Source organism: Brienomyrus brachyistius, chromosome 8, assembly GCF_023856365.1.
Source record: "Brienomyrus brachyistius isolate T26 chromosome 8, BBRACH_0.4, whole genome shotgun sequence".
Lineage (NCBI taxonomy): Eukaryota > Metazoa > Chordata > Actinopteri > Osteoglossiformes > Mormyridae > Brienomyrus > Brienomyrus brachyistius.
In genome coordinates, this window is record NC_064540.1 from 19600301 (window position 1) to 19624197 (window position 23897).

At 42.0% G+C, this 23897-nt stretch overlaps 2 protein-coding genes across 2 annotated transcripts; both read left to right on the forward strand.

Moving 5' to 3' along the window:
* The first annotated feature begins 3429 nt into the window (after positions 1-3429).
* Positions 3430-7190, forward strand: LOC125747273 (pepsin A-like). Its single transcript, XM_049022279.1, has 9 exons — positions 3430-3556; positions 3694-3844; positions 4068-4185; positions 4689-4807; positions 5131-5327; positions 5410-5526; positions 6240-6384; positions 6466-6564; positions 7056-7190. The coding sequence occupies exons 1-9, from the start codon at positions 3498-3500 to the stop codon at positions 7188-7190; spliced, it is 1140 nt and encodes a 379-aa protein (XP_048878236.1). The 5' UTR covers positions 3430-3497.
* Positions 7191-13535: 6345 nt separating this feature from the next.
* On the forward strand, positions 13536-23414 carry LOC125747277 (pepsin A-like). Its single transcript, XM_049022283.1, has 9 exons — positions 13536-13591; positions 13837-13984; positions 16429-16546; positions 16907-17025; positions 19012-19208; positions 20157-20273; positions 22605-22749; positions 22832-22930; positions 23130-23414. The coding sequence occupies exons 1-9, from the start codon at positions 13536-13538 to the stop codon at positions 23265-23267; spliced, it is 1137 nt and encodes a 378-aa protein (XP_048878240.1). The 3' UTR covers positions 23268-23414.
* Positions 23415-23897: the final 483 nt, after the last annotated feature.

The window sequence follows — 23897 nt, forward strand, 5'->3', positions numbered from 1 at the left end:
TCATGGAAGGAGTCAATTTAGAGTGAGTTTGTGATACAACGACAAGTCAGGGATAGAGGTTAAGGATACGGAGACGAACAATCATGAACAAACTAGTGGAAGAAGGTACAATGGAACACTTGAAGCACTCAGTCATGCATCCTGTTATCATAGTCGAGACCACCTTTGTCAAGTCCAAGACCAGGACTACTTGAGTCAAGAGTGAGTCCAAAGAGATTCCCCATGTCAAGACAAAGTCCAAATGAGAGAGACAGTCAAGATTGAGACAAGTAAAAGAATCTCCATCGAGACCACTAACTTACCTATTTATAATTTATATGTGATGTTAAAGACACAGTATGTCACAGCCCGCATTCCAGCCCCCACAAGCTCTCCCTAATGTGACTCTAACGAGCCACACCTACTGCTTGTTTCATCTTATCTCTCGCTTCAGCACTCTTGTGGATCACTCCAGCTGCCTCTTATTTGCTCCCTCATCAGTCCTGTGTAGGACTGTCTCCCAGTCCTGTGTTCCCCAGTCCTGTCATTGAAGTCTAGTTCATGTGTATGCCTGAGTCCTTCCCCACTCTTGATTCCCTGTTTATTGACCCCTGGTCTAAGTGCAATAAAGCTCTGTTGCCCCGCCCCCAAACACTTGCTTTTGTCTGATTTTGTGGCATAACAGATCACAATTCAAATTTTAAGAGCATCATTTTGTACTAAAAAAGCAATTGCAGTTTAACAACACTGAAGGATCAAATTAGGTGGTAATATTTACTATAAGTATAGCTATTTCACTTGATATACACAACACTCTCCAAAGACAAAACAGCATGTGACCTGAGATGGGTTTTCACCATATTGGAGATGATCATTTTTAGCCGCAAAATTATGAAGTATAATATTTCATAAGGGGCGGCATGGTGGTGCAATGGTTAGCACTGTTGCCTCACACCTCTGGGACCCAGGTTCGAGTCTCTGCCTGGGTCACATATGTGTGGAGTTTGCGTGTTTTCCCTATGTCACCGTGGGGTTTTCTCTATGTACTCCGGTTTCCCCCCACAGTCCAAAAACATGCTGAGGCTAATTGGAGTTACTAAATTGCCCATAGGTGTGCCTGTGTGAGTGAATGATGTGTGAGTGTGCCCTGCGATGGGCTGGCCCCCCATCCTGAGTTGTTCCCTATCTCATGCCCATTGCTTCTGGGCCCCCCGCGACCCAGTAGGATAAGCGATTTGGAAGATGGATGGATGGGTATTGCTTTTCACAACGTTTGAAGCTTCAGTGTTTGTTGATCTTTTTAATCAGATGTTTCTATGGTATACTAAAGTTTAATTACAAGCATTTCATAAGTGTCAAAGGCTTTTATTGACAATTACATTAAGCAAAGAGTTTATTTTGCAGTGTTGGTCCTTCTTTTTCAAGACCTCTGCAATTCGCCCTGGCATGCTGTCAATCAACTTCTGGGCCAAATCCTGACAGATGGCAGCCCATTCTTGCATAATCAATACTTGGAGTTTGTCCGAATTTGTGGGTTTTTGTTTGTCCATCCGCCTCTTGAGGATTGACCACAAATTGTCAATGGGATTAAGGTTTGGGGAGTTTCCTGGACATGGACCCAAAATGTCGATGTTTTGTTCCCTGAGCTACTTAGTTATCACTTTTGCCTTATGGCACGGTGCTCCATCGGTCCGGGAAAAGACATTGTTCGTCACCAAACTGTATTGTTGGGAGAAGTTGGGGGATGGTTTGGGGATGGCTCATGGGGGATGGTTTGGTATCGTTCTTTATTCCTAGCTGTGTTCTTAGGAAAAATTGTGAGTGAGCCCAGTCCCTTGCCTGAGAAGCATCCCCACACATGAATGATCTCAAGATGCTTTGCTGTTGGCATGACACAGGACTGATGGTAGCACTCTCCTTTTCTTCTCCAGACAATCTTCCTTCCGAATGCCCCCAAACAATGGGAAAGGGGATTCATCAGAGAAAATGACTTTACCCCAGTCCTCAGCAGTCCAATCCCTGTATGTTTTGTAGAATATCAGTCTGTCCCTGATGTTTTTCTTGGAGAGAAGTGGCTTCTTTTCTGCCCTTCTTGACACCAGGTCATCCTCCAAAACAACTAACAAGGTATAAAACTCCACTTAAGCTCTTTCACTGAAACTAACTTACTATAGTTCACTAGAGTTAGCTGCTGCCCATGTTATCAAATTTAAGGACAGATTGGAGTAATAATGCCATCCATCCATCCATCTATCCATCGTCCATACCTGCTTGTCCTACCGAAGCCTATCCTGAAAGCTATTAGTACAATACAAGGAATAACCCAGGACACTGCAAGGCACACACACATACACACACATGTCGTGTAATCATATCTTCTTGAGGGCACTCATTCAGTTTAAGCAAAGAAGATGGTGACGCAAGAGGTAGTGCTATCGTCCGGCAACTAGAGGGTTGCAGGTTCGAGCTTTGGTTCTTCCTGACCCTATAAACGTGTCCTTGAGCAAGACACTGAACCCCAAATTGCTCCCGGTGAGCAGGTTGGCGCCTTGCATGGCAGCCTTCGCCGCTGGTGTATGAATGAGTGTATGAATGAGTGAATGTGAGGCATAAAATGTAAAGCACTTTGAGTACTTGTAGGAGTAGAAAAGCAGTATATAAATGCAGTCCATTTACCATTCATTTCTATGGGAAAAATGCTAACGCTAACTAAGACGACCTTAACCCCTACCCAACCATAAGTAACCAAGCAAAATACAAAAGTGTACAATTTGGGAACTCCATTTCACCTATGCATGCTATTGGGCTGTGGGGGGACCCCCACGATTACACGCGGAGTACATGCAAACTCCATACACATACAGCAGGGGCCAGTGTATAAAAATGTATATTCTTGACGACATGGTTAAATCTACATTTTATGAAATGTAAGCAAAGTACACCTATGCTTCAGATATTAAAACTGCCAAGATCCATACAAAGGCATCATTCTAGAACATACTTAAAATTTCTAAACTTGGGAGGTGGAGGTTTCACATGAGTTCATATGAGTTCATTTTATGTTTCAAAGTAGCATTGTTTTCTATATTTATTTTTCGCCTGACGCAGTGCTGTGACCCCAAAAAAGTGGCTCTTCTGAAAAGCAAACAAAAACCAGTGGATTCTTATTTACCGTTTACAAATGGCAAATAAAACTCCAAAATAGCCTCCACCTTCTTATAAAACATTAAAGTTTTCTCATTACACCAATCACTCCATCATAGTATCACACTCAAACGTCACAAAAACACATAAATTTTATGCTGCATTTACACAAGATCTTTTGATGTCTTTGAAGGTAAATCCTAGAATCTCCTGCCGTCTGTTACCTCAGGATCTTATCATCAATCTAATTGAAAGCTGTTTTCTTATCCTACTGATAAAGAGCTACACTGAATAAACCAGAAGCCTGTATATAAAACCTGGACCTGCAGTTTTCCAACAGCTTTCCATTTGAGTGGAGACAAGTATTCACAGCCATGATGAAGCTAGCCTTTCTGCTGTTCGGCCTGGTGGCCCTCTCCGAGTGCCTGCACAAGTAAGACCTTCATTCTATTGCTTACCATGCTTTCTTTTAAATCCTGAAAAGACTAGAGATTGGAAACCGGAGTTGATGAAGGGTTATCAGTTGGTTAAGGGTTTATCTGAAAGTCTCTTTCTGTGATGCTCCTACAGGATTCCCCTGATAAAGGGAAAGACCGTGAGGCAAAAAATGAAGGAGAATGGTCTATGGGAACTCTTCAGGCAATTGTATCCCCGCAACCCCATGGCCAAGTTTGACAGCAGCTATGCAGTTGGCACTGAATCTATGACTAATGATGCTGATGTAAGTAAAACTGAGATTCCCTTCTGGTAATCTTTGTATAAATGCTATAATGCAAAGTGTTGAGCACCTGCATTAGCTGAAAGAATTTCTGGTTAAATTTTGGAAATTCAAAATGCAATCTATTCTGCATTTTACCTCTTTATGAACATTCTGTCTATGGATTTCAATAGCATTTAACTTATGTTCTGCTAAACACATCTACCATATTCCTCTGCTAATGCAGCTGTCATATTATGGTGAGATCTCCATTGGAACTCCAGCCCAGTCCTTCAAAGTCATTTTTGATACTGGTTCTGCCAACCTGTGGGTTCCCTCCACCTACTGTTCCAGCCAAGCCTGCAGTGAGTGAAAGCCATTACACTGACTGCGAGTCGGGGTTATTGTTATAGCTAAGCTTCAATATTCAAGACATGGGGGGATAGTTCTTTATTAGAGGCTGTATGGCCAGGAGATTTTCTTACAGGGATATTAGACTATACTAGGTTGGGGATTCAAACCAGCAATCTTTTAATTACAAGTCTATATTCCTAACCATTAAGCCACCACTGCCCACATTTTGGATGTCTGTAAGTGCTAAATAGAGCCTATGGACAGCGGGCATGATTTGATTTATGAAATGTGGAAATGCATTCTGCTAAATTTGAGGCTCATATTCCTTTTTTGGTAATTACCGCCTCTTAAAGGGAATTGATCCTTAGAAATACAACAGTTACATTAGAAATAACCCCTCAAGGATATAAGTGTTCAAGTGTTGAATTGAAACCCCCATGAGAATTTGAACTGCAGGTTAAAAACCGCACTTTCTAATGATCGCTCACTGACTTCCGTTAAATGTTCCTTCTAGCCACCCACACAAAATTTAATCCTGAGCAGTCTTCTACCTATGAGTCCACCAACCAGACGCTGTCAATTGAATACGGTACTGGAAGCATGACAGGGTTCCTGGGATACGATACAATTGAGGTGAGACTTGCAGGAATTATACCACAATATATCTCATACACCAGTGTCCCTTTGTCAAATGAACACCGTACCATAAAAAGGTTTGCTGGTACCTTTTTTTTTTGTCATTTTAGCTACCTTTTTCATTTTTAACAAGGCCTAAAGCAAGGCAGTCATCTTAAACTTGATCGTTGTTGTGACAGATCAGGGCAAAATTGGTATATCAGACCTGCACAATAATGCCATGTGCATGGAGCCTGGCATATTTCTATATTAATATTACACAGCAAGTCAATTCTCCCACAATGATAATAGTCAGGTGTTTTTTTTCCTTACTGCCATAGGTTGGTGGGATCACCATTACCAATCAGATCTTTGGTCTGAGTGAGACGGAGGCCGACTTCATGTCCTACATGACAGCTGACGGGATCCTGGGCCTTGCTTACCCCGACTGCGCCGCCTCTGACGCCACCCCAGTCTTTGACAACATGATAACCCAGCAGCTGCTTTCTCAGAACCTGTTCTCCATCTACCTGAGCAGGTGGGGCCAGACCATTCATCAATTATTCACGAACTTATGCTGCCAAGTTAGCAAGTCACTAAAGCTGATGTCTCTCTTTCAGTAATTCTGAAGAAGGCAGCGTGGTGATTTTTGGAGGCATTGACTCTTCGTATTACACGGGTTCCATCTCATGGATCCCAGTGTCCTCTGAGTACTACTGGCAAGTCAACATGACCAGGTCAGTGCCTGGCTGGCTGCCCTTTGAAATCACATCGCTAAATGGAAAGAAGTAAAAGGAAACTAATTTAATGAATGTTCTTGTCACAGACTTTCCACCACCCTGGCACATCCATGCCCCCATACAATATTCATCTAATGACAAATGCTGTTATCAGCAGTCTTCAACTAAGCTGCAAGCCCTTCAGGCATCTGAAAATGGTGAAGGTTACAAATTACGTGACGCTCTTATAGCTTGCAACTAGAGCTTTGTCCCACTAAGGTCACAGGTTCAAGTGTCAGGAAGTGCATGTAAATTGCAACCCTTTCCTCTGCTGTAATTATTTTTGGATGGAAATGTCTAGTAAATACTCAGCTTACCGAGAAATCATGCAATGCTAGGACAATCAGAATTATCTGGGCTAAAAGATTACTTTAATTCCAAATGATTAAAATTAAATGTCAAATGACCCTGTCCCCAGTAAAGAAGACAATTGTGCAAAATTCCTGGAAAACAGTTGAAAGGAGAAATGCAAGAGTAAGTAACATAGAGAAGAATCTCTCTCAGGGATGACAGCAGCTGGGGAAGAGCAATCCGGCCAATGGCTGAATCATTACAAAAGACCATTCTCTCTATAGTCTTGGAGGATAGATATCTGTCAACAGCTGAGCCGACCTCATCACAAGGCTGTTACGTCTTCATCCATGGTCAACTAGCCTTTTTCCCCATTGTAGTGTGACTAGCAATGGAGAGGCTGTCGCTTGTGCTGATGGTTGCCAGGCTATTGTGGATACCGGCACCTCCAGCATCGTTGGACCAAGCAGTGACATTCAAAACCTCCTGTCCTTTTTGGGGGCTTCCGAGGATCAAAACGGAGATGTAAGTAGCTTTATTTGTTCTATTCTCACCTTCAGACAGTACAGAATGCATATAACTAACATGAGGAATTGTGTCCCAAAGGCATTTGTGAACTGCACCAGTGTTGAATCTATGCCTGACCTGACCTTTATCCTCAATGGACAATCCTTCACCATCCCCCCATCTGCTTATGTTTCTGAGGTATGAGTCACATGACCAGAGTTTCGCTTCACTGTCTCATTTTTATATAACTGCGATGTGAGCGACAGTGGAACACCAGAAAACTGCATAATGCCAAGTTTGCAATAGAAATCTCAGTGTGTCACAACTGATGCAAAAAAAAAAACAGATACTTTGCACGCAAATGCAAATTCAAGCGTCAGCATAGAAAATAGAGATCAGAAACATCTATTACCCTTCTTCTGCATGCTTTTTCCTACAAGAACATTTTTCCATGTCATATTGCGTCGTTCAACTAATCACATGTTAGTTGATTATGTAATTCAGATGGAGAGCAGAGCTGATTGGCTGAATAGGGAAGAAATTTCCTTCATTACTCCCACATTTCTGCTGTAGTAATATGACATTTTTCTCCTTTTTCATCTCATAATATGCATTAAATTAAAGATTGTAATGATGAACTGAGTCACACAAAGATGGATAAAAAATTATTGCTGACTTTTCCGTTTTAGTCTGATGGCTGCACCCTTGGCATTGAGGATGGTGGCAGTAGCCAGCTCTGGATCCTGGGTGACGTCTTCATCAGAGAGTTCTACACCATCTTTGACAGGGAAAACAATCAAGTGGGCCTTGCTACAGTTGTGTGATGCACATTAAGAAGTGTGGAAACAGCATAATAGATGTTTAGATTGTCTACAATGCATGCTGTTCAATAAATGCAGATAGTGATTCATTTAAACGTTTTCGAATGGACCTCAAATTGATTGGATACTTTATGTTTTGTTTACAACACTGCAGCCTGGCTGGGTTTCAGCATTCAGTATAAGACAAAAATAAGCCGGCCAATTTTTCATTATTATGGAAATTATTAGAATCTCAGACCAATCATTTTATAAATATTAGCTCTTATATTGCAAGCTTAAAGGGTTACTTCAAAGTATAACACTACGAACCATTATTGCTACTACATTGCTATTGTTATTACAGCAACCACAGTGCCCTTATACCTCCTGGGATGTGGGTTTGAATTCCTACACCTAGCCATGAATTTGGAGTCTCTATGGCAGAGGTCTCCAACTCCGGTCCTGGAGAGCTACTATCCAGTAGGTTTTCTGTCCCACTTGGTTTCTGATTGGCCAGCCCTGTTCCTGGTATTTACCTGAGAACAGGTGTGGCTCATGAGAAGCCAGGTAGGATAGAAAACCTACTGGACGGTAGCTCTCCAGGACCGGAGTTGGAGACCCCTGCTCTATGGTTACTTCTGCCCCCCCCCCCCCCCCAATCTAAATACATGTGGAATAGTGGAAAGAGTCTTTCCAAATTGCTCCATTTAACTGACCATATGAATGAGCAAAATATAAAAATTCAAGAAAGAATAAAAATTTGCTGACAACAAAAGACAAAAGTAAATGGGATTCAATTCAGACTTCACATTTACCAAGTAGAGTGGACCAAAAAACAACATAGAAATGTTTCTCTTAACAGCCAACAACCCAACATGAAAGAGCAGCTTTTCAAACTTTGATAGCTGTGTGTCACATAGGATCAAACATCCATCCATTCATCAATTTTCCAAACCGCTTATCCTACTGGGGCGCGGGTAGGATAAAACAATACCCAATAAATTAAACAAAAACTGAAGCAGGCCTAAGGCCAGCATTGAATACATGACTAGAGGGATATCACCTTTGGAGCTGCTCACTCAACCCATAGAGCTAAGCGGCATCCTGGGGAACAAGGGAACACACTAGGGACTTAGGGCTACAATTGATCAGATCAACGCTTATCATCAAGTACCTCTGAATGAAGACTGTTGCGACCTCACAGCATTCATCACCCATGATGGATTTCAGAAAATGACTAGCATTGTCCTCGCTGATATGTCATTGGCAGGGAACTATTTGGGTGACGTCATAGTGCATGACTGGGTGAATGCCTACTCACAAGGCCTTTGTCTTATATCGCATGAAGTCTGTGCTCAGTGCCATATTGGGCCCAGACAAGGTTTAACGGACTGTGGCATTTGTATCACAAACTCTGTCTGCTGCTGAGCGATAATATGACTGTCCTACAAGCCCTAGCTTGTGTGGGCCGTAGAAAGGTGGCATACTTACCAGTGGGGCCACCGTTTCATCCTGCAGACCATCAAACGCTGACATCCCTGCTGGCTATAAAGGGTATAGGTACTCTGGTCTATGTGTTTCAAGATGGTCTGCTTTTCATGTCCTTCAGTTATGACATAATCTGCTGTCAAAGTGCTGAAAATGCCTCAACTGACTGCATGTCTCACTTACCTCTACCTGCTGGCCCACTGGCTGATGACACCTTTGAAAGCATAACCCACGTGACCTCAAGCTCCCAAACACATAGCATTCAACCTGCATTTGTGGTAGACTGAAGAATTTCACAAACACCTCTGATCAGGCTGTCATTTGACAGTGCTGCATATGTCAGTGGCTGAAAACCACTGCCTGTGCCAGTAGAGTCCAATAGCTTACTCCTAAGCATTCCAAGGAACACTAAATGAGTGATTTGCCCTCCTGAAATGCTGTATCAAGGTCTGCCTTGATGTCCAGTTATGACAGATGGAGGCAACAGGATATAAATGTTTTCAGATCAGTTTGTCTGATTAAATAAACAGTCTGCAAAAAAATGAAGCCATCCATGCAATTAAGGATTCTGATGTACTTCTTTATTTCTTGAATCTTCTTCAAGTCAGGAATAGATTGACAGAAATCCAGATAAGATTCGAATGTGATCACAAAGTACTCCATACAGCCTCTGATAAACAAAAAATCTGTAGCTTCTCTTTGTATGTGTTCAATACATTCTAAGACATTATTTAAAAAAAAAAAAAAAAACGTCTGTCATTTTCATTGCTACTTGCTCCAAAAATTAAAAACTGCACTTGAAAAGAAAACAGGAAGACTCTGAATAGCTTTAATTGTGTAGTTCTGCTATTTAATATCAGGTTAGGATAATATGAGCAAGCCTTGCATGTGTATTTCCTGGTTTGAGAGTGACTTCCTCCCTAAGGCGAAACTTCCTGTGTCAGTGAAAGTCATGGATATCAATGAAGATGAGACAAAATACATGAATGTAAGTGTCAATGAAATACACATGTGAAAGTGGCAATATATGTATGTAAGAGTGTGACACATATAAGTTAGTGAGTAGAAATATACGTATGTAAAAAGAGAAGGCATGTATATGAGTTTGCTCAATGAGTTGAGTATATGGCTGCCTGCAAAGCCGTATTAGGGGCCAGCGTGTGGCTCAGTGGGCTCCTGTAATCAGAAGGTCACTGGTTCAAACCCAGCCTCAGTACATCTGTGGGTCCTTGAGCAAGGCCCTTAACTCCCAGCTTCCTGGGCAGCCCAACAGGTGACTGCCCTTCACAGACTAGTGATGGGCAAATGAAACTTCATGAACCATTTGTTGTATTTTCTTTGCCCACTAGATGGTGCTCTTGGTATACTTTGAGGCATCCTTTGAACCCTTTTTGAACAGATGGTGCTCTATCTAGTGGACTCAGAAAATATAACGGTATATAATGGTTCATGAAGCTTCATTTGCCCATCACTATTGCGGACAGCTTACTGTACGAAGAACAAGTTGAAGGACAATTTCCCCACAGGGATCAATAAAAGTATCAATTATCATTATTATGAGAGTGAAAATATATATATATGTGAAAGATGTAGGTAAGAGTGAATATATGTATGTAAAAGGAGAATGTGTGTGAGAGGGCAGGAATGAATTATGGTTTGCACGGCCCCTTATACATTACATTTCCCAAGAACACTGTTATCGACTTAATGACGCATATATGCGGTAACTTTCAAGATATATGATAAAACATTTTGTTTACCCTCCAAAACAAAGATTAAGAGATATTTCAAAAACAGATGCATAATGATGCTGTCCTACATCATGTTTGAATCCCTGTCCCTCGCTAACGCTATTCGATTCTATGAAATCTGTTATCTGCGAAGCCGGCATATTCGCTGTAATATCTGTGTTTGCCAGTGGTCATGTCCTTGCAAATTCAGAGCTGAAAGCTTTCATTAGTGCCGGCTTGCAGAAGATTAGATGCCGTTACTCATTCATGCGCTCAACAAAAGGAGCTGAGAGCAACGTGCTGAATAAATATTACAGTTTATTTTCAGGGTGTCACGTCCTGCCCACCTCGTCTGCCTGGCCCTCCTGTCTCCTGCCTCACATGGCCCTGACAGGCTGCTTTCGGCCTCTCAGTTCTCTATGTAGTTAAGTACTGTGTTGGCCTGATTATAAGACAGTTTTTTTGTCAAAATATGTCTGAAAAAGTGGTGTCGTCTCATATTTGGGGTCTAGACAAATATACAAAACATTTTGACTTACTGTATTGACCAGAATAGATGATATTTTCCCCCCCAAAATTCGAAAACAAACTGTGATTGTTTCATATCCGGGGATTAGAATTTATAAGTTATTGTACACATACAGCAGCAGATGACGTAAATTAAGGTGCCTGTATATGGTAATTCAAATGTAAGTGACAGAATTGATGTCATTATAGCAATACGACATCACATGATCAGTGATCCCAACCTCTGTCCACAAATGGACGCCGTAATGTAACACCACAGGGTTGATTACAGCACTGTTTGCAGTTACTGGCATGCTTTGCACCTCACGCAACTGTATATAGTTTAAATTAATGTGTACTCATGTGTTAACTGTAAATCTCGGAACGGTGTAATGTTTGCCGCGCAATACAGGGTTGTCAACTTTGATCAACTGACTGGTGTGAGATTTTCAATTCGAGACAAGTATGCACACTCATTTATGTGTATGCAATAGTTTCATCCATCTATCCATTTTTCAACCCGTTTATCCTACTGGGTCATGGGGGGGTCTGGAGCCTATCCCGGAAGCAGGACCGGGGGCCAGCCCATCGCAGGGCACACTCACATACCATTCACTCACACATGCACTCCTATGGGCAATTTAGTAACTCCAATTAGCCTCAGCATGACTTCGGACTGTGGGGGGAGACCGGGGTGTAACAGTTTCATAACCTTATAAATAGTCAGCAAGGTTTGTCAACTACCCCAACCCTTTTGATGTAGGTAATTTTAGGTTTATAATGGAATAATGTACATTTGCCATAAGATTTCTTGCATGAGCGTGAGTCAAAAAGCATGAATGTCACACCAAATGCATGACAAGTAGCAACCCAGGCAATGCGAGCGTTTGACACGTATCCCTGAGTGTCGTGTAAATTGTTGGCTGGGTTGACAAAAAGTTTGGGGAGGGTCCTCTTATAAAAATGGCGTCGTCTTGTATTCAGGCCAGAACAGAACCTGTTTGCCTCATCATCGCTAGTCTGGTCATTAACGTCGCTCCTCCTGTTAGCCCATGTCTGTCCCTTTTCTAGCCTTCTCGTTTCGATCCCTCATGATCTTAATTTCCAGTTCCTGTTTGTTTCAGTTTAATAAAACCCCTTTTGTTTCACCAAACACCAGCCCCCGAGTCATTCGTCCTGCATGTCTCAGTCCTCAGATTTCCCATCTGAAACAGAGTCCAACCCCTGTCCACCATGACATTAAAGAAAATGGTGTGTTCCAGGTTCTTAATTCCAGACTGTTAATTGTTTTGATATTTGATTCGAAAAAAAAAATGTTATAGAGCAGAGGTGGCCAATCTTATCCGCAAAGGGCCAGTGTGTGTGCAGGTTTTTTGGGGTAACCTTTAGGTCAGCTGTTCACACCCAGGTGTGAGGACTCTTCAGCCAATCAGTCCTCTAATTAGCAATCTAATCAGGAAGTTACAGCGAAAACCTGCACACACAACGGCCCTTTCTGGATAAGACTGCCCACCCCTGGTATAGAGGGAGGACACATCAGTCAGGTGGTTCCACCTAAAGTTTGCAGGTTTTCCCTGTGTTTCGTCACACCGTCCAAATACACACACTTATGTCAATTGCCAATAGTGTGTCATTGTCTTTGTGACTGTGTGTATGTACTCTGCAATGGACTGGCATTCTGTCCACACTGTACCCCAGTTTTCTGGCCAATGCTGCCTGGGATACAGGCCACGCCCTCCCCAACCAGGAGAAGCAGCTAGAAGATGATTGGATAGATTAATTTTATGGCAACACAGAGGTTTTGCAACTACCTTGTCATCCCTCTCCTGATAATGAATGTGACTGATTAATGTTCTGATTAACTCTGAGATTTATCAGAGAACATTTGTTTAAAAGGGAAGGCCAAAGTTTTGTGTGCTCAATAAATTATGAATGTTAGCCCAGTGCATTACAAACAATTCCAAGAAACCCATCCCCAAATACGACTACTTACCCACTACAGGGTTCCTGTGATACTGCAGCATGACCAAGGGCATAGATTAGGGTTTGGACAATAAGCGCATGTCCTGACCAATATTGCTGGAGTGATGTGTGTGTTAAGGAGGTCACACCTTTGAGTATAAAAAATTATGTGATGCAGGGTCATAGCAAGCATGCGACATAGAATAGAGCATAGAATGTGGGGACTGCTGATGCTGTCAATTTCTGACACTCACTTCCAGGAAAAGCAGGAAAACTAAGTAAGCATGTACCTTGGCGTGTATCATCAGCTACTACTGTGTTTCCCAAAGGTCCTATTTTCCCGATGATCAAACGTAGCAGTTTTCACTGTATTGTTTAAATGGATATTTCCCTTGGAGATTCATTTCCTCAGGCTCACAGGGACACACTGCACATCCCATAATACATTAATAATACATTATTATGCACTATCAGTATCAGAATGTTCTACTGATATGTGTTCGAGCGCAATGAGGATTCCTGCTGTCATTACTGCCCCAAAATGTTTGCTTCTCACTTAAAGCTTGCGCTGTTTTTCTTACCGCCCAGATAAAGAAGTGAGTAAACAGTGACCCAGTATATAAAAGCCAGAGCAAAGCCAGAGTCCCCAGTTGCCCAGTGGAGACTAGTGGACACAGTCACGATGAAGCTCGCCTTTCTGCTGTTCGCCCTGGTGGCCCTCTCTGAGTGCCTGTACAAGTAAGACCTTCATTCTACCTCTATGAATTATTTACATTCTTGCAGCAACTGTAGTTGGGTGAGTTAAAGTTTTCCATTATCTCCAACTTCACCTAATGAAGTGTTAAGGTTCAGCAGGGTGAACTTAACAATTTTCAGTTTCTTAATAAAAAAATCAGGGTAAGATTAGACCTGAAATTCTTCACGTGGTTCATTATAATGTGTTGGAGCAGAGCCAGGCTAATATGATTGTGATGTACTTGCAGGGTTCCCCTGAAAAAGGGAAAGACGGCGAGGGAGGTCCTGCAGGAGCAGGGACTGTGGGAGGAGTATAGGAAGAAACACCCCTACAAACCTATGGTCAAATTTACAAGCAACTCTGCTGGCACTGAACAGATGACCAACGATGCAGATGTAAGTGACCTTCATGGATTCTACAATCTCAGACTGAATGAACAGCTTTTAGGTCTGTTTAAACAGGGAGCTACATTTACAGAAAACACATAATGTGCAGCTGAAGAGGCACAAAAACACATGGGCACAGTCACTGGGGTACAGTATGTGCCCAGTATTGATCTGCTGTACCCCAGTAAAATCTCACGGGCGAGTTTTAGCAAGCTCCTATAATCGGCAGTGTATTAATTTGATTGTCATGGGTGCACTGATTACTGTCCGTGCACTGCAGTATGAATTTGGTATCCAGTGCACCGCAGCACGCACACAGTAATCAGTGTACCGGCATGCGAAACAGGAACATAGCAAAATGACAAGACTGAAGTTTTTAAATAATACTGATGATCTTATTTTGATTTCAATTTGACACAGATACTATTGACTCCTGTAGATGAACATCAGCATGGCAGTGGCATTAACTGTGGGCTAAGCAGCAGAAGTTCAAATAGCACACTGTATAGCATATCTCTTACACACAATAGGCGTTCAAGGAAAAAAAGGAGAGGGAGGGGACAGTAAAGATTAATATCTAGTAATGGCCCTGGGCACAACTATAGAACAGGCAGATATTTAGAAGATAAGGGATGAATAATAAGCAGTTTAATCAGGAGTTAGGATTGTACAATACAGGTACTATATATGAGACACAGGGAGCCTGCAGGTTACAGACAAGGTCCGTTCCCAAAGTCTGTCTTTAAGCCGAATTTCTAGGCAAGTCGGAAAAATAATAATGCAGTACGATACATAATAATAATACAGTAATAATACCAGCAATTACATACAGTACTGCAATGTACCTCAAGTCAACAAACCACTGAAGCCTATTAATGTTTTCATGAGTGTCACAAAGTAGTGTGTATGTTTGTTTTTACGAAACAATGTATTTACCCAGAATTTTTTATATAGGTCTTTATGGCAGTTTGTTCATAAGTACAAGTTGTACATAAGTCAGACATTGTTAAGCCTGGGACTGCCTGTATTTTTAGAAGTAATTTACCAGGTCGACAGATGCATCAGAAATTTGTCAAAAAGGCTAATGTTACAGGACTTCTGCCTCACCCCTCCAAGACTGGGGGTCTGAATCTCACCTCTGCTTAGAATGGGTGGACTTTGCATAATCACACTGGTTTGTGTGTTTCCAGCCCTATGTCCTGTTGTGCCTGTGATAGACTCCAGGCTCTCTGGTAGGATCCCTGACCGGGTTTAAGCTCTTAGAGAATGGCTGGAAGGATAAAGCAGGGTTAGAATGAGGTGTAATTCATATAAATGACGAAGATTCTTAATGAAAATACAGAATTACACTTTTAAAAATACACTCAGTAACAAAAAAAGTTAAGCACCCAGACAGAGTGGTGGAAATTAAATTCATCTTCACGTGGTGAAAGGTCATGTGACTGTATCGCAATGATTATAATATATATTTCATTATAATCATTATAATAAAATATGAACGACAGAGTTGGCAGTATGTGCACACACACACCCCCCGGGCCTGGATACATGCACTGATACAGTGTGGAGTCGTACAGCAGTTGTATCCTCTCCTTCAGAAAGTCGGCCTACAGTTCTTGTAACTGGGCATCGAGATCCTGCAAACTGGCACTGGGTCTGAGTTGACATCTGAGCTGATCCCACATGTTTGATTGAAGAAAGATCAGGGGACCTGGCTGGCCACTGGAGGACCTCAACATGACACAGGCAGTCCATAGACACACGTGCCGTGTGTGGACGGGTGTTGTCTTGTTGAAAGACTTACCAGGGTAAGACCTACAGACGCAGGTTGTCACTGACGTAGCTGGACATCGGAAAATGAGGTTCACAGCGAGCAAGCTGGGTTGAACAGGTCATGTCAGTGCTTTACTTGCGTCTAGCCAAAGACGGTGGTAGGGTATTTTTAAAAGTCTGTAAGCCTGGTGATGAAGGTTCTTAAAATCGCAGAAAATGAATAAAATTATATATTTCATTAAGTATTTTAAATACATAAAATACAATCTCTCAAAGCATTTTCTTACAATTTACATCTGATTTTTTTTCCGTCCAAAAAAATACTAATTACAAAATACTTAAAAGTGAATAAATATGCATTGTAAGTACATTCTAAGTACAATTGAAATACTGCCCATCTCTGACAGCTGATTTGCTGAATAAAGGCAAGACCTTCCAGAGTTCTGAAGCTCATTCTTGGCGTCATGAATAGAACTTGACTGAGTCGTAATTAACCCAAATCATTGATTCTTGTTTTTTCTAAATCACAGCTTGAACATTTAACTGACTATATCATTGTGTTTCTAAGAGAAATTTTTCAAAATACAACTTTTATTGTTAATTATATGTAATAGAAAGATGTGTTTTAACTATACATCTGATGCTTGTGATAAACTTCCAGTATCTTTCTTCCTGTACAGCTGTCATACTATGGTGTCATCTCCATTGGAAATCCACCACAGTCCTTCATCGTTATCTTTGACACTGGATCCTCCAACCTATGGGTACCATCCATCTACTGCTCCAGCGCTGCTTGCAGTGAGTTTGGGCTGTCATTGTTGCCTTGGTTATGGGTCAAGTCTCTGGCATTTCTATAGTGCTGTCATGATTCATGCTTCGTTCCAGTGAGGTAGCAGAGTCGCAGAGCAGGTAAGAACGTAATCCACGACATAGCAGCACATTAGTTCATAGTCCTGGCAGCTACAGAAATTTATACAACACAGCAGCAACACTGAGTGACCTCACAAACCAGTATTTCAAGTACCTCCCCTAAAGTATGATTACATTGGCCTTGGATCTTTTTTCAAAAGTTCAAATCACTATTTTACCTGTCCATCAATTTAGATTAGAAATTCAAAGTAAAAAATCCTCCAAGCATACATTTTTCGACTTTTCCAGACAACCATGCTAAATTCAACCCTAAAGGGTCCACCTCTTTCAAGTTCACGTCTGAGTCGGTGGCCATCCAGTATGGGACTGGGAGCATGACTGGAGTGCTGGGATACGACACCGTTGAGGTAAACCGATGTGCTAAGATTCACAGCATTGTGCTGGCTACACTTCGTGAACAAATTCACATGTAGATATTACTTTATGCAATTAGTATCTTGTTTGGGTCTATGCTCAATGTCAAATATTTGTATGGAATGCACGAAATGTAATCTCTGTTATCCTGTCTATCCTGAGCCATCACACTCCCTGGTAACTGAGTTTATGTTGGCACAGACTAACTACATCTACATACCACATCTACATACTACATCTACATGACACATCATCTGCAAATATTGTATCATAAACCATTAATCATTCCTCCCTTTCCAAAGTAGAACTACTAGACTAGATACAAACATCTAGTGTGGTACAAATGACAAGTAGTTACTGTACAGATGTTATTGCCGGTCTTTACCAGAATAGTATCTTGTGTTTTTCACCACCTTAAAGGCGCCATGGAATGCAGTTCTTTTCTCAAATTGTTCTCTGGTGTTTACATAGAAGGTATGTGAACTTGGTTTGGGCCCATTTGCAACCATATAATATGGCCCTAGAATGAAATTAGCTGCTAGCAACGTTAGCAACTCAAATAGTTAGAACCATGCAACTGAATAGTTCTAACTATGTAAGTTGCAAATGGGAGGTCTTGGAAAACATATACCTGACTTATCTGTTAAAGATGAACATCAACCATGACTTCCTTGGGTAGGGCATGAAAAGAGCCCACATCCCCATTTCAGCCTGGGACACACTCATGCACACAGCCTGCCATTTTCATTGTCGTCCTCCGCTTCGTTCTTCACAATATCTGCAGGATAATCATGCGGCATTTGCGACCTAGTCATTCTCAGGGATTACAGGAACTAATCACTAATCACTCACGTTCACTTCCCTGCAAAGATTTGTTCTTTTTGTTCGTCTGCTTTTCCTTAGAAATATGATGCGAAGTCCCTCCTCAACTTTAGCCAGTGACAGCCAGGGAGACAAATAAGGGTGTGCTGTAAGAGAGCATATGATTGGCTGGAGACTAAACCTGGAACTGTATATATACCCCTACAGCGAACAAATGACCGAGAGTCTGGTTTAGTTCTGAATGAGAAACCCGAAGGAGTGAACTCCTTGGTGGGCGAGTTGGTGAATGAGAGAGCTGTACCTCGGTTGTGACTGAAATACACCATCTACTGGTGTAGTATACAGCCTACATGTGCAGTGACTACCTGTATGCTGCAGATGGATTTTAGAAATGCAACCTTTTCATGATCTAAAACTATTTTAACTGAGGTTTGGACTAGTCAGTTGACTATGTGATGAACTGTTTCTTACTGAGTAGCTAGGGTACAATATTCAGAAACGTAGGCTATAATTCAATAACAAATATTCTTATCAGATGACTTATTGGTGGTATTTAGTTTTCTTCTTAGCATTATTTAACCTAAATAATATGTTTTTTTGACATATCGGAAGATGCGTTCCTGACCCATTTTATGCAAACAGGAAGTGCCACTGAACATGCCAGTGAACGAATCAGAACAAATCTCTTAGCTGAATTGAATCATTTTGCCCATCACTGCTGCAGAACTATGCTTTGTTTAGGGGCGTGGTTAAAACTGTAACATAATAGTCTAGGAATTTCAAAACAGCCTGTTACACTTCCTACTTTCACGAATTCAGGAATTATATTTTAAAAAGGGAACAACAATCTTTGAGATTCACGTTATGGCATTTCTATGTACTGAACTCTCCTTTTTCAACTATGCCAAGGTAAAGTCAGATTATCCTTCTGTGGCACATTTGACAAATGCATCTGTTTCTTATTGGCACTTCAGCTAAGTTTTACATTTTGGAAACTAATTAAAACAAACCAATCATCTGCAACTTGACTGTGGTCCCTAAGGATCAAATTAAAACTGGCCTTTCATAACAGCACATGCATGGAGCTTCACTCATCTAAATATTACATTATAAGCCTATTCATTCGCAGAATTAATGATCTGTTTTTATTGCATAAGGTTGGCGGGATCACCATTACCAACCAGATCTTTGGTCTGAGTGAGACGGAGGCCGAATTCATGTATTACATGAAATCTGATGGGATCCTGGGACTTGCCTTCCCTTCAATTTCTTCCTCTGGTGCCACCCCAGTCTTCGACAATATGATGAGCCAGGGACTGGTTTCTCAAAGCCTGTTCTCTGTCTACCTGAGCAGGTGAGGCCTGACCATTGCTGAACTAGGAATGAAATCATACAGCTATCCGGTGTTTTTTTTTTTCTTTGCTTACAAAGATACGTATTTTCAACTACTAAGTGTTTCTGATTGGTGTGTTTTATTTGAATAGTGTGGGGATGGATGTTAAATGGCTGAAAATCTTAACGGCAAACAATTTTTTAGACACTTTAATTGAACTGCTTAGGAGCACTTTGGTTTGGTATCAAAATCTGTCTTATTTTTGTTGTGACCCATCGAATTTTCACACCGTAATTGTGAAGTACTCTTGGTTTACACCAAACAAAGAAACTTTTTTGAAACCTTATTGTGATTTGACATTACAGACGCTCCTCTACTTACGAACTTTCAGCTTACGAACTTTCAGACATACGAACGAAGAGGACTGTGAGTCCAAATTGTGTCCATTTGGGCTCCCGTTTCCTGTCCGCAACATAATTTCTTTTCTGCACATCAATTCCACCTAGTACTATTTCTGGCCGCTACTCCCGCCGCGCAGCAGCGTAGCCTGCGTACTCCCAGCATCCTAGGTCTTTGTACTTGCATATACCCTTAAAATGATGTTGAATAACAACTTACGAACATTTCAATTTATGAACAGCCTTTCAGAACGTATCTCGTTCGTAAGTAGTGGAGTGTCTATAAAATAAACAGATTTTCATATTACTTGTAATATCATGTTTTACATTTTTTTTATACATTTGTTTGAGTATGCTACAGCACAAATGTTAAATATTAACTGATGAAATAGCTTCGCTGTAGTTAGCTACTTTTTCTCTGTAGCTTGTAGTGTAGCTAACTACTATATTAAAACAGTTGCATGGCTGTAGCTTAGCTAGGTTTAGTCATACTTAGTGTGAAAAGCTACCGTGCAAAAGTAGCTTCCCCAACACTGCAGTTCTGACACTAAAATAAAGTTTTCTCTTGCAGAAATTCTGAGGAAGGCAGTGTGGTCATCTTTGGAGGGATTGACCCTTTATATTTCACCGGTACCATCTCCTGGCTGCCGGTCACCTCCGACACCTACTGGCAAATCAGCATGGACAGGTCATAGTGCTTAAAGGGGTTCTTTTAACACAAGCATCTCTCCTCTCTATCTCCAGAATACATTAGTGTTCTTCCCTTCTACACAGTCAACTGATTGGACCACTCTAAATAACATTGGTCAACAAAATTTTACTTTCCTTTTGCTGAACAAACAGCAGTAAAATAGTGAAATCTTACAAATCGTGAATCTTACACTACTTTGGTGCTGAATTAAAAAAATCTAATTCGGGATTTCGCTATCACGCAAGGATTTTGAGTGACACACAAACTTTGCACAATACTTATATTAACAGTATATGTCCATGGTGGAAGGTACTCATGTAGAAGTGTATGATTTTATGCTGTACTTCAGAAACACTCCTTTTAAGGGTCCAGCAGAAGTCAGGCAGCATCCTGGGACTCCTCTGTCCTTGATTTCATTCTTCCATATCAGAGAGGGAGCAGGATCCTGTCTCAACATGTCCAAACATGTTACAGCCTGTAAACTCTGCCAATAGAGACTTACAGCACTTTGCACCCTTCTGTAAAGTCTGAAAAATGTTCACAAAACATACTTAACTTTGATTTATGCATACATTCTTAATAAGGAATTACATACTAACAATCCATCCATCCATTACCATCGGCTTTTCTGGGGTTCGGGTCGCGGACGTAGCAGCTTCAGGAGGGATACCCAGACCATCCTCTCCCCAGCCACCTCGACCAGCTCTTTGGGGGGATGCTGAGGCATTCCGAGGCCAGCTGAGAGATTTAATCCCTCCAGCGCGTCCTGGGTCTGCCCCGGGGCCTCCTCCCTGTAGGACATGCACGGAAAACCTCTCTAGGTAGCCGCCCAGGAGGCATCTGCGTCGTGTCCAAAGCACGGGCTCCTTTTGATGTGGAGAAGCAGCGGTTCTACTTTGAGACTCTCCCGGATATCCAAACTTCTCACCTTATCTCTAAGGGAGAGCCCAGACACCCTGCGGAGAAACCTCACTTTTGCCCACCTGTGTCAGCCATCACATTCTTTCGGTCACTACCCACAGCTCATGACCATAGGTGAGGGTAGAAACGAAGATGGACCAATAGATTGAGAGCTTTGCTTTCAGGCTCAGTTCTTTTTTGGCCACGACGAACTGGATAAGTGCCTGCAAAACCACCCCAGAGCATGCTGGAGGTCCTCAGCAGATGAAGCCAACGGGACGATGTCATTCACATAAAGCAGCGACATAATCCTGAGGCCACCAAACTGGACACCCTCCATACCCTGGCTGCACCTAGAAATCCTGTCCGTATTCCATGGGCAGGAAGAAAACCACATTGTTCCTCCTGAATCCGAGATTCGACTATCAATCTCAGCCTCCCCTCCAGTTCCCTGGAATAGACTTTCCCAGGAAGGCTGAGAAGTGTGATCCCCTATAGTTGGAACACACTCTCCAGTCCCCTTTCTTAAATAAGGGGACCACCACCCCGGTTTGCCAATCCAGTGGCACTGTCCCTGACCTCCATGCACTGTTGAGAAGGTGTCTCAGCCATGGTAACCACACAACATCCAGAGCCTTTAGGTACCATTCCTTGGAATGCCACCTTATCGTGGTGGAGAGGTTTGCATGCCTCAGTGACCCTGGGGGCTATGTTGTCGGGGGTGATTGCCCCTGGTAGGGTCTCCCAAGGCAAAAAGGTCCCAGGTGAGGGGCCAGACCAAGAGCAATCCAAAAAAACCCTGATTGAAGAATATTACAGCAAGGTCTCGTTTCCCTCACCTGGACTAGGGTTACCGGGGCCCCACCCTGGAGCCAGGCCTGGGGCAGGGGCCTGCTGGAGAGCGCCTGGTGGCCGGACTTTGGCCCGTGGGGCCCGGCCGGGCCCAGCCCAAAAGAGTCACATGGGACCGTCGCCAGGTGGGCCTACCACCCGCAAGGGGAATGTCGGGGGTCCGGTGCACTGTGGATCGTGTGGCAGCTAAGGGATGCCCTGGCGGACCAATCCCCAGCTAACAAAACTGGCTATACACTAACAATATAGCCCAAAATTGATGTCACTTAAAAACTATGGGTGATAGCAAAAATTCTTAAATCAGCAAAACAAAATACATAAAAGAAATTTTTCTGTGGGAACATGTTTGTTGACCAGTGTAATTTCTGTTCACAGTAGTTAAATGTTTCTTTTTACATTTTTTCAGTATTCTCCTGCTAAATTATGTGAAAAGCTATTCTCTCCTGACACATCTTTGATATGTTAGGCACCAAGAATATAAATTAAGTGTGGAAAGCCTCAGAAAGATAGATACATGTAAGGATTATAGTGAACTTGTGGGTTTTATTAGCTGACTATTTATTTTCTCAATTGTAGTGTGACCATCAATGGAAACATTGTAGCTTGTGCTGGAGGTTGCCAGGCAATCGTGGATACAGGAACCTCTTTAATCGTTGGCCCAAGCACCGACATCGCAAACATGAATTCATGGGTTGGGGCTATGACAGATGAGTATGGAGATGTAGGTGGCTTTCTCTACTCCGCCTTTGACCTCCATTGGGCCATCTATGCACAGAACTGACATGAAGGACTGTTCTCCTCAGGCAATTGTGACCTGCAGCAACATCCAGAAAATGCCAAACGTGACCTTCACCTTGAATGGATACACCTTTGAAATCCCTGCCTCTGCCTATGTATCTCAGGTAGGATTCTCTATCATCCATCCATCCATACATCTATCCATCATCCATCCATCCATCCATCCATCATCCATCCGTTATCCATTGCGCCAACTATTCTTTGTTTCCTGTCATAATTCTTGCTTAAAAATGCAAGACATTTTGCATGTTTTCACGAATGAAATAATGATTAACCTTCACCCATTTGTCCTTGCCTTTATAGTCCAGTTCCAGCTGCAGCGTTGGTTTTGGCTACGGCGGCACAGACCAGCTCTGGATCCTGGGCGACGTCTTCATTAGACAATACTACGTCATCTTTGACAGGGGTAACAATCAAGTAGGTCTGGCTTTAGGTGTGTGATTTACACCAGCTTGGTTTAACAGTGCTGAAACATCGAGTTTACTCACTTTAAATTGTCTTTTGATGGTATAAATCTTCTACAATCTATATATACTGTGTATTAGGCACAATTTTATTTTTAGCTTTAACAATATTCTGGTAGATCATTCCTAGTCATAATTGTGTACTTTTTTATTGCCTCCTCATATATAATGATTTACCTGTATATTGATGCTATTTAACAAATTTAGCCAGCACAATAATTTTATTTTCCGTATCAGTCCTCCAAAATACAGTGACTGCCTATGTAACGCAATGGTTTGAGTTGTAAAATTAAATAAATAAAATTTTGAAATTTGTTTGCTGTTTAGTTCATACGTAAAACAAATTTCGTTTGGTGTTTATGTAGTTATGCAGCACGTGGCAGTTGTCAGCACATCCAGCAGAACTGAATTTGAGTTTAAATCCTGCCTCTGCTCCGTATGTGGGATCATGTTCTCCCTGGGATTCCTCTAGGTGCCTCATCTGCCACAATGTCAAAGCCGTTAAGTTAGGTACCTTTGGTGTTTCTGAATCACCATTAGTACTTGAGTGTGTCCCGTCTTGCTTCTTGGGATAGGCTCAAGGCTCAGCCTGTACCAGATGAAATCT

Excerpts from the sequence above, each read along its gene's own strand:
- LOC125747273 (XM_049022279.1), top strand. The coding sequence starts at position 3,498 with ATGATGAAGCTAGCCTTTCTGCTGTTCGGCCTGGTGGCCCTCTCCGAG. Across the intron at positions 4,808-5,130 it reads TGGGATACGATACAATTGAG|GTTGGTGGGATCACCATTAC; the intron begins GTGAGACTTGCA and ends TTACTGCCATAG. Across the intron at positions 5,328-5,409 it reads TTCTCCATCTACCTGAGCAG|TAATTCTGAAGAAGGCAGCG; the intron begins GTGGGGCCAGAC and ends TCTCTCTTTCAG.
- LOC125747277 (XM_049022283.1), top strand. The coding sequence starts at position 13,536 with ATGAAGCTCGCCTTTCTGCTGTTCGCCCTGGTGGCCCTCTCTGAGTGC. Across the intron at positions 13,985-16,428 it reads AGATGACCAACGATGCAGAT|CTGTCATACTATGGTGTCAT; the intron begins GTAAGTGACCTT and ends CTTCCTGTACAG. Across the intron at positions 22,931-23,129 it reads CCTCTGCCTATGTATCTCAG|TCCAGTTCCAGCTGCAGCGT; the intron begins GTAGGATTCTCT and ends TTGCCTTTATAG.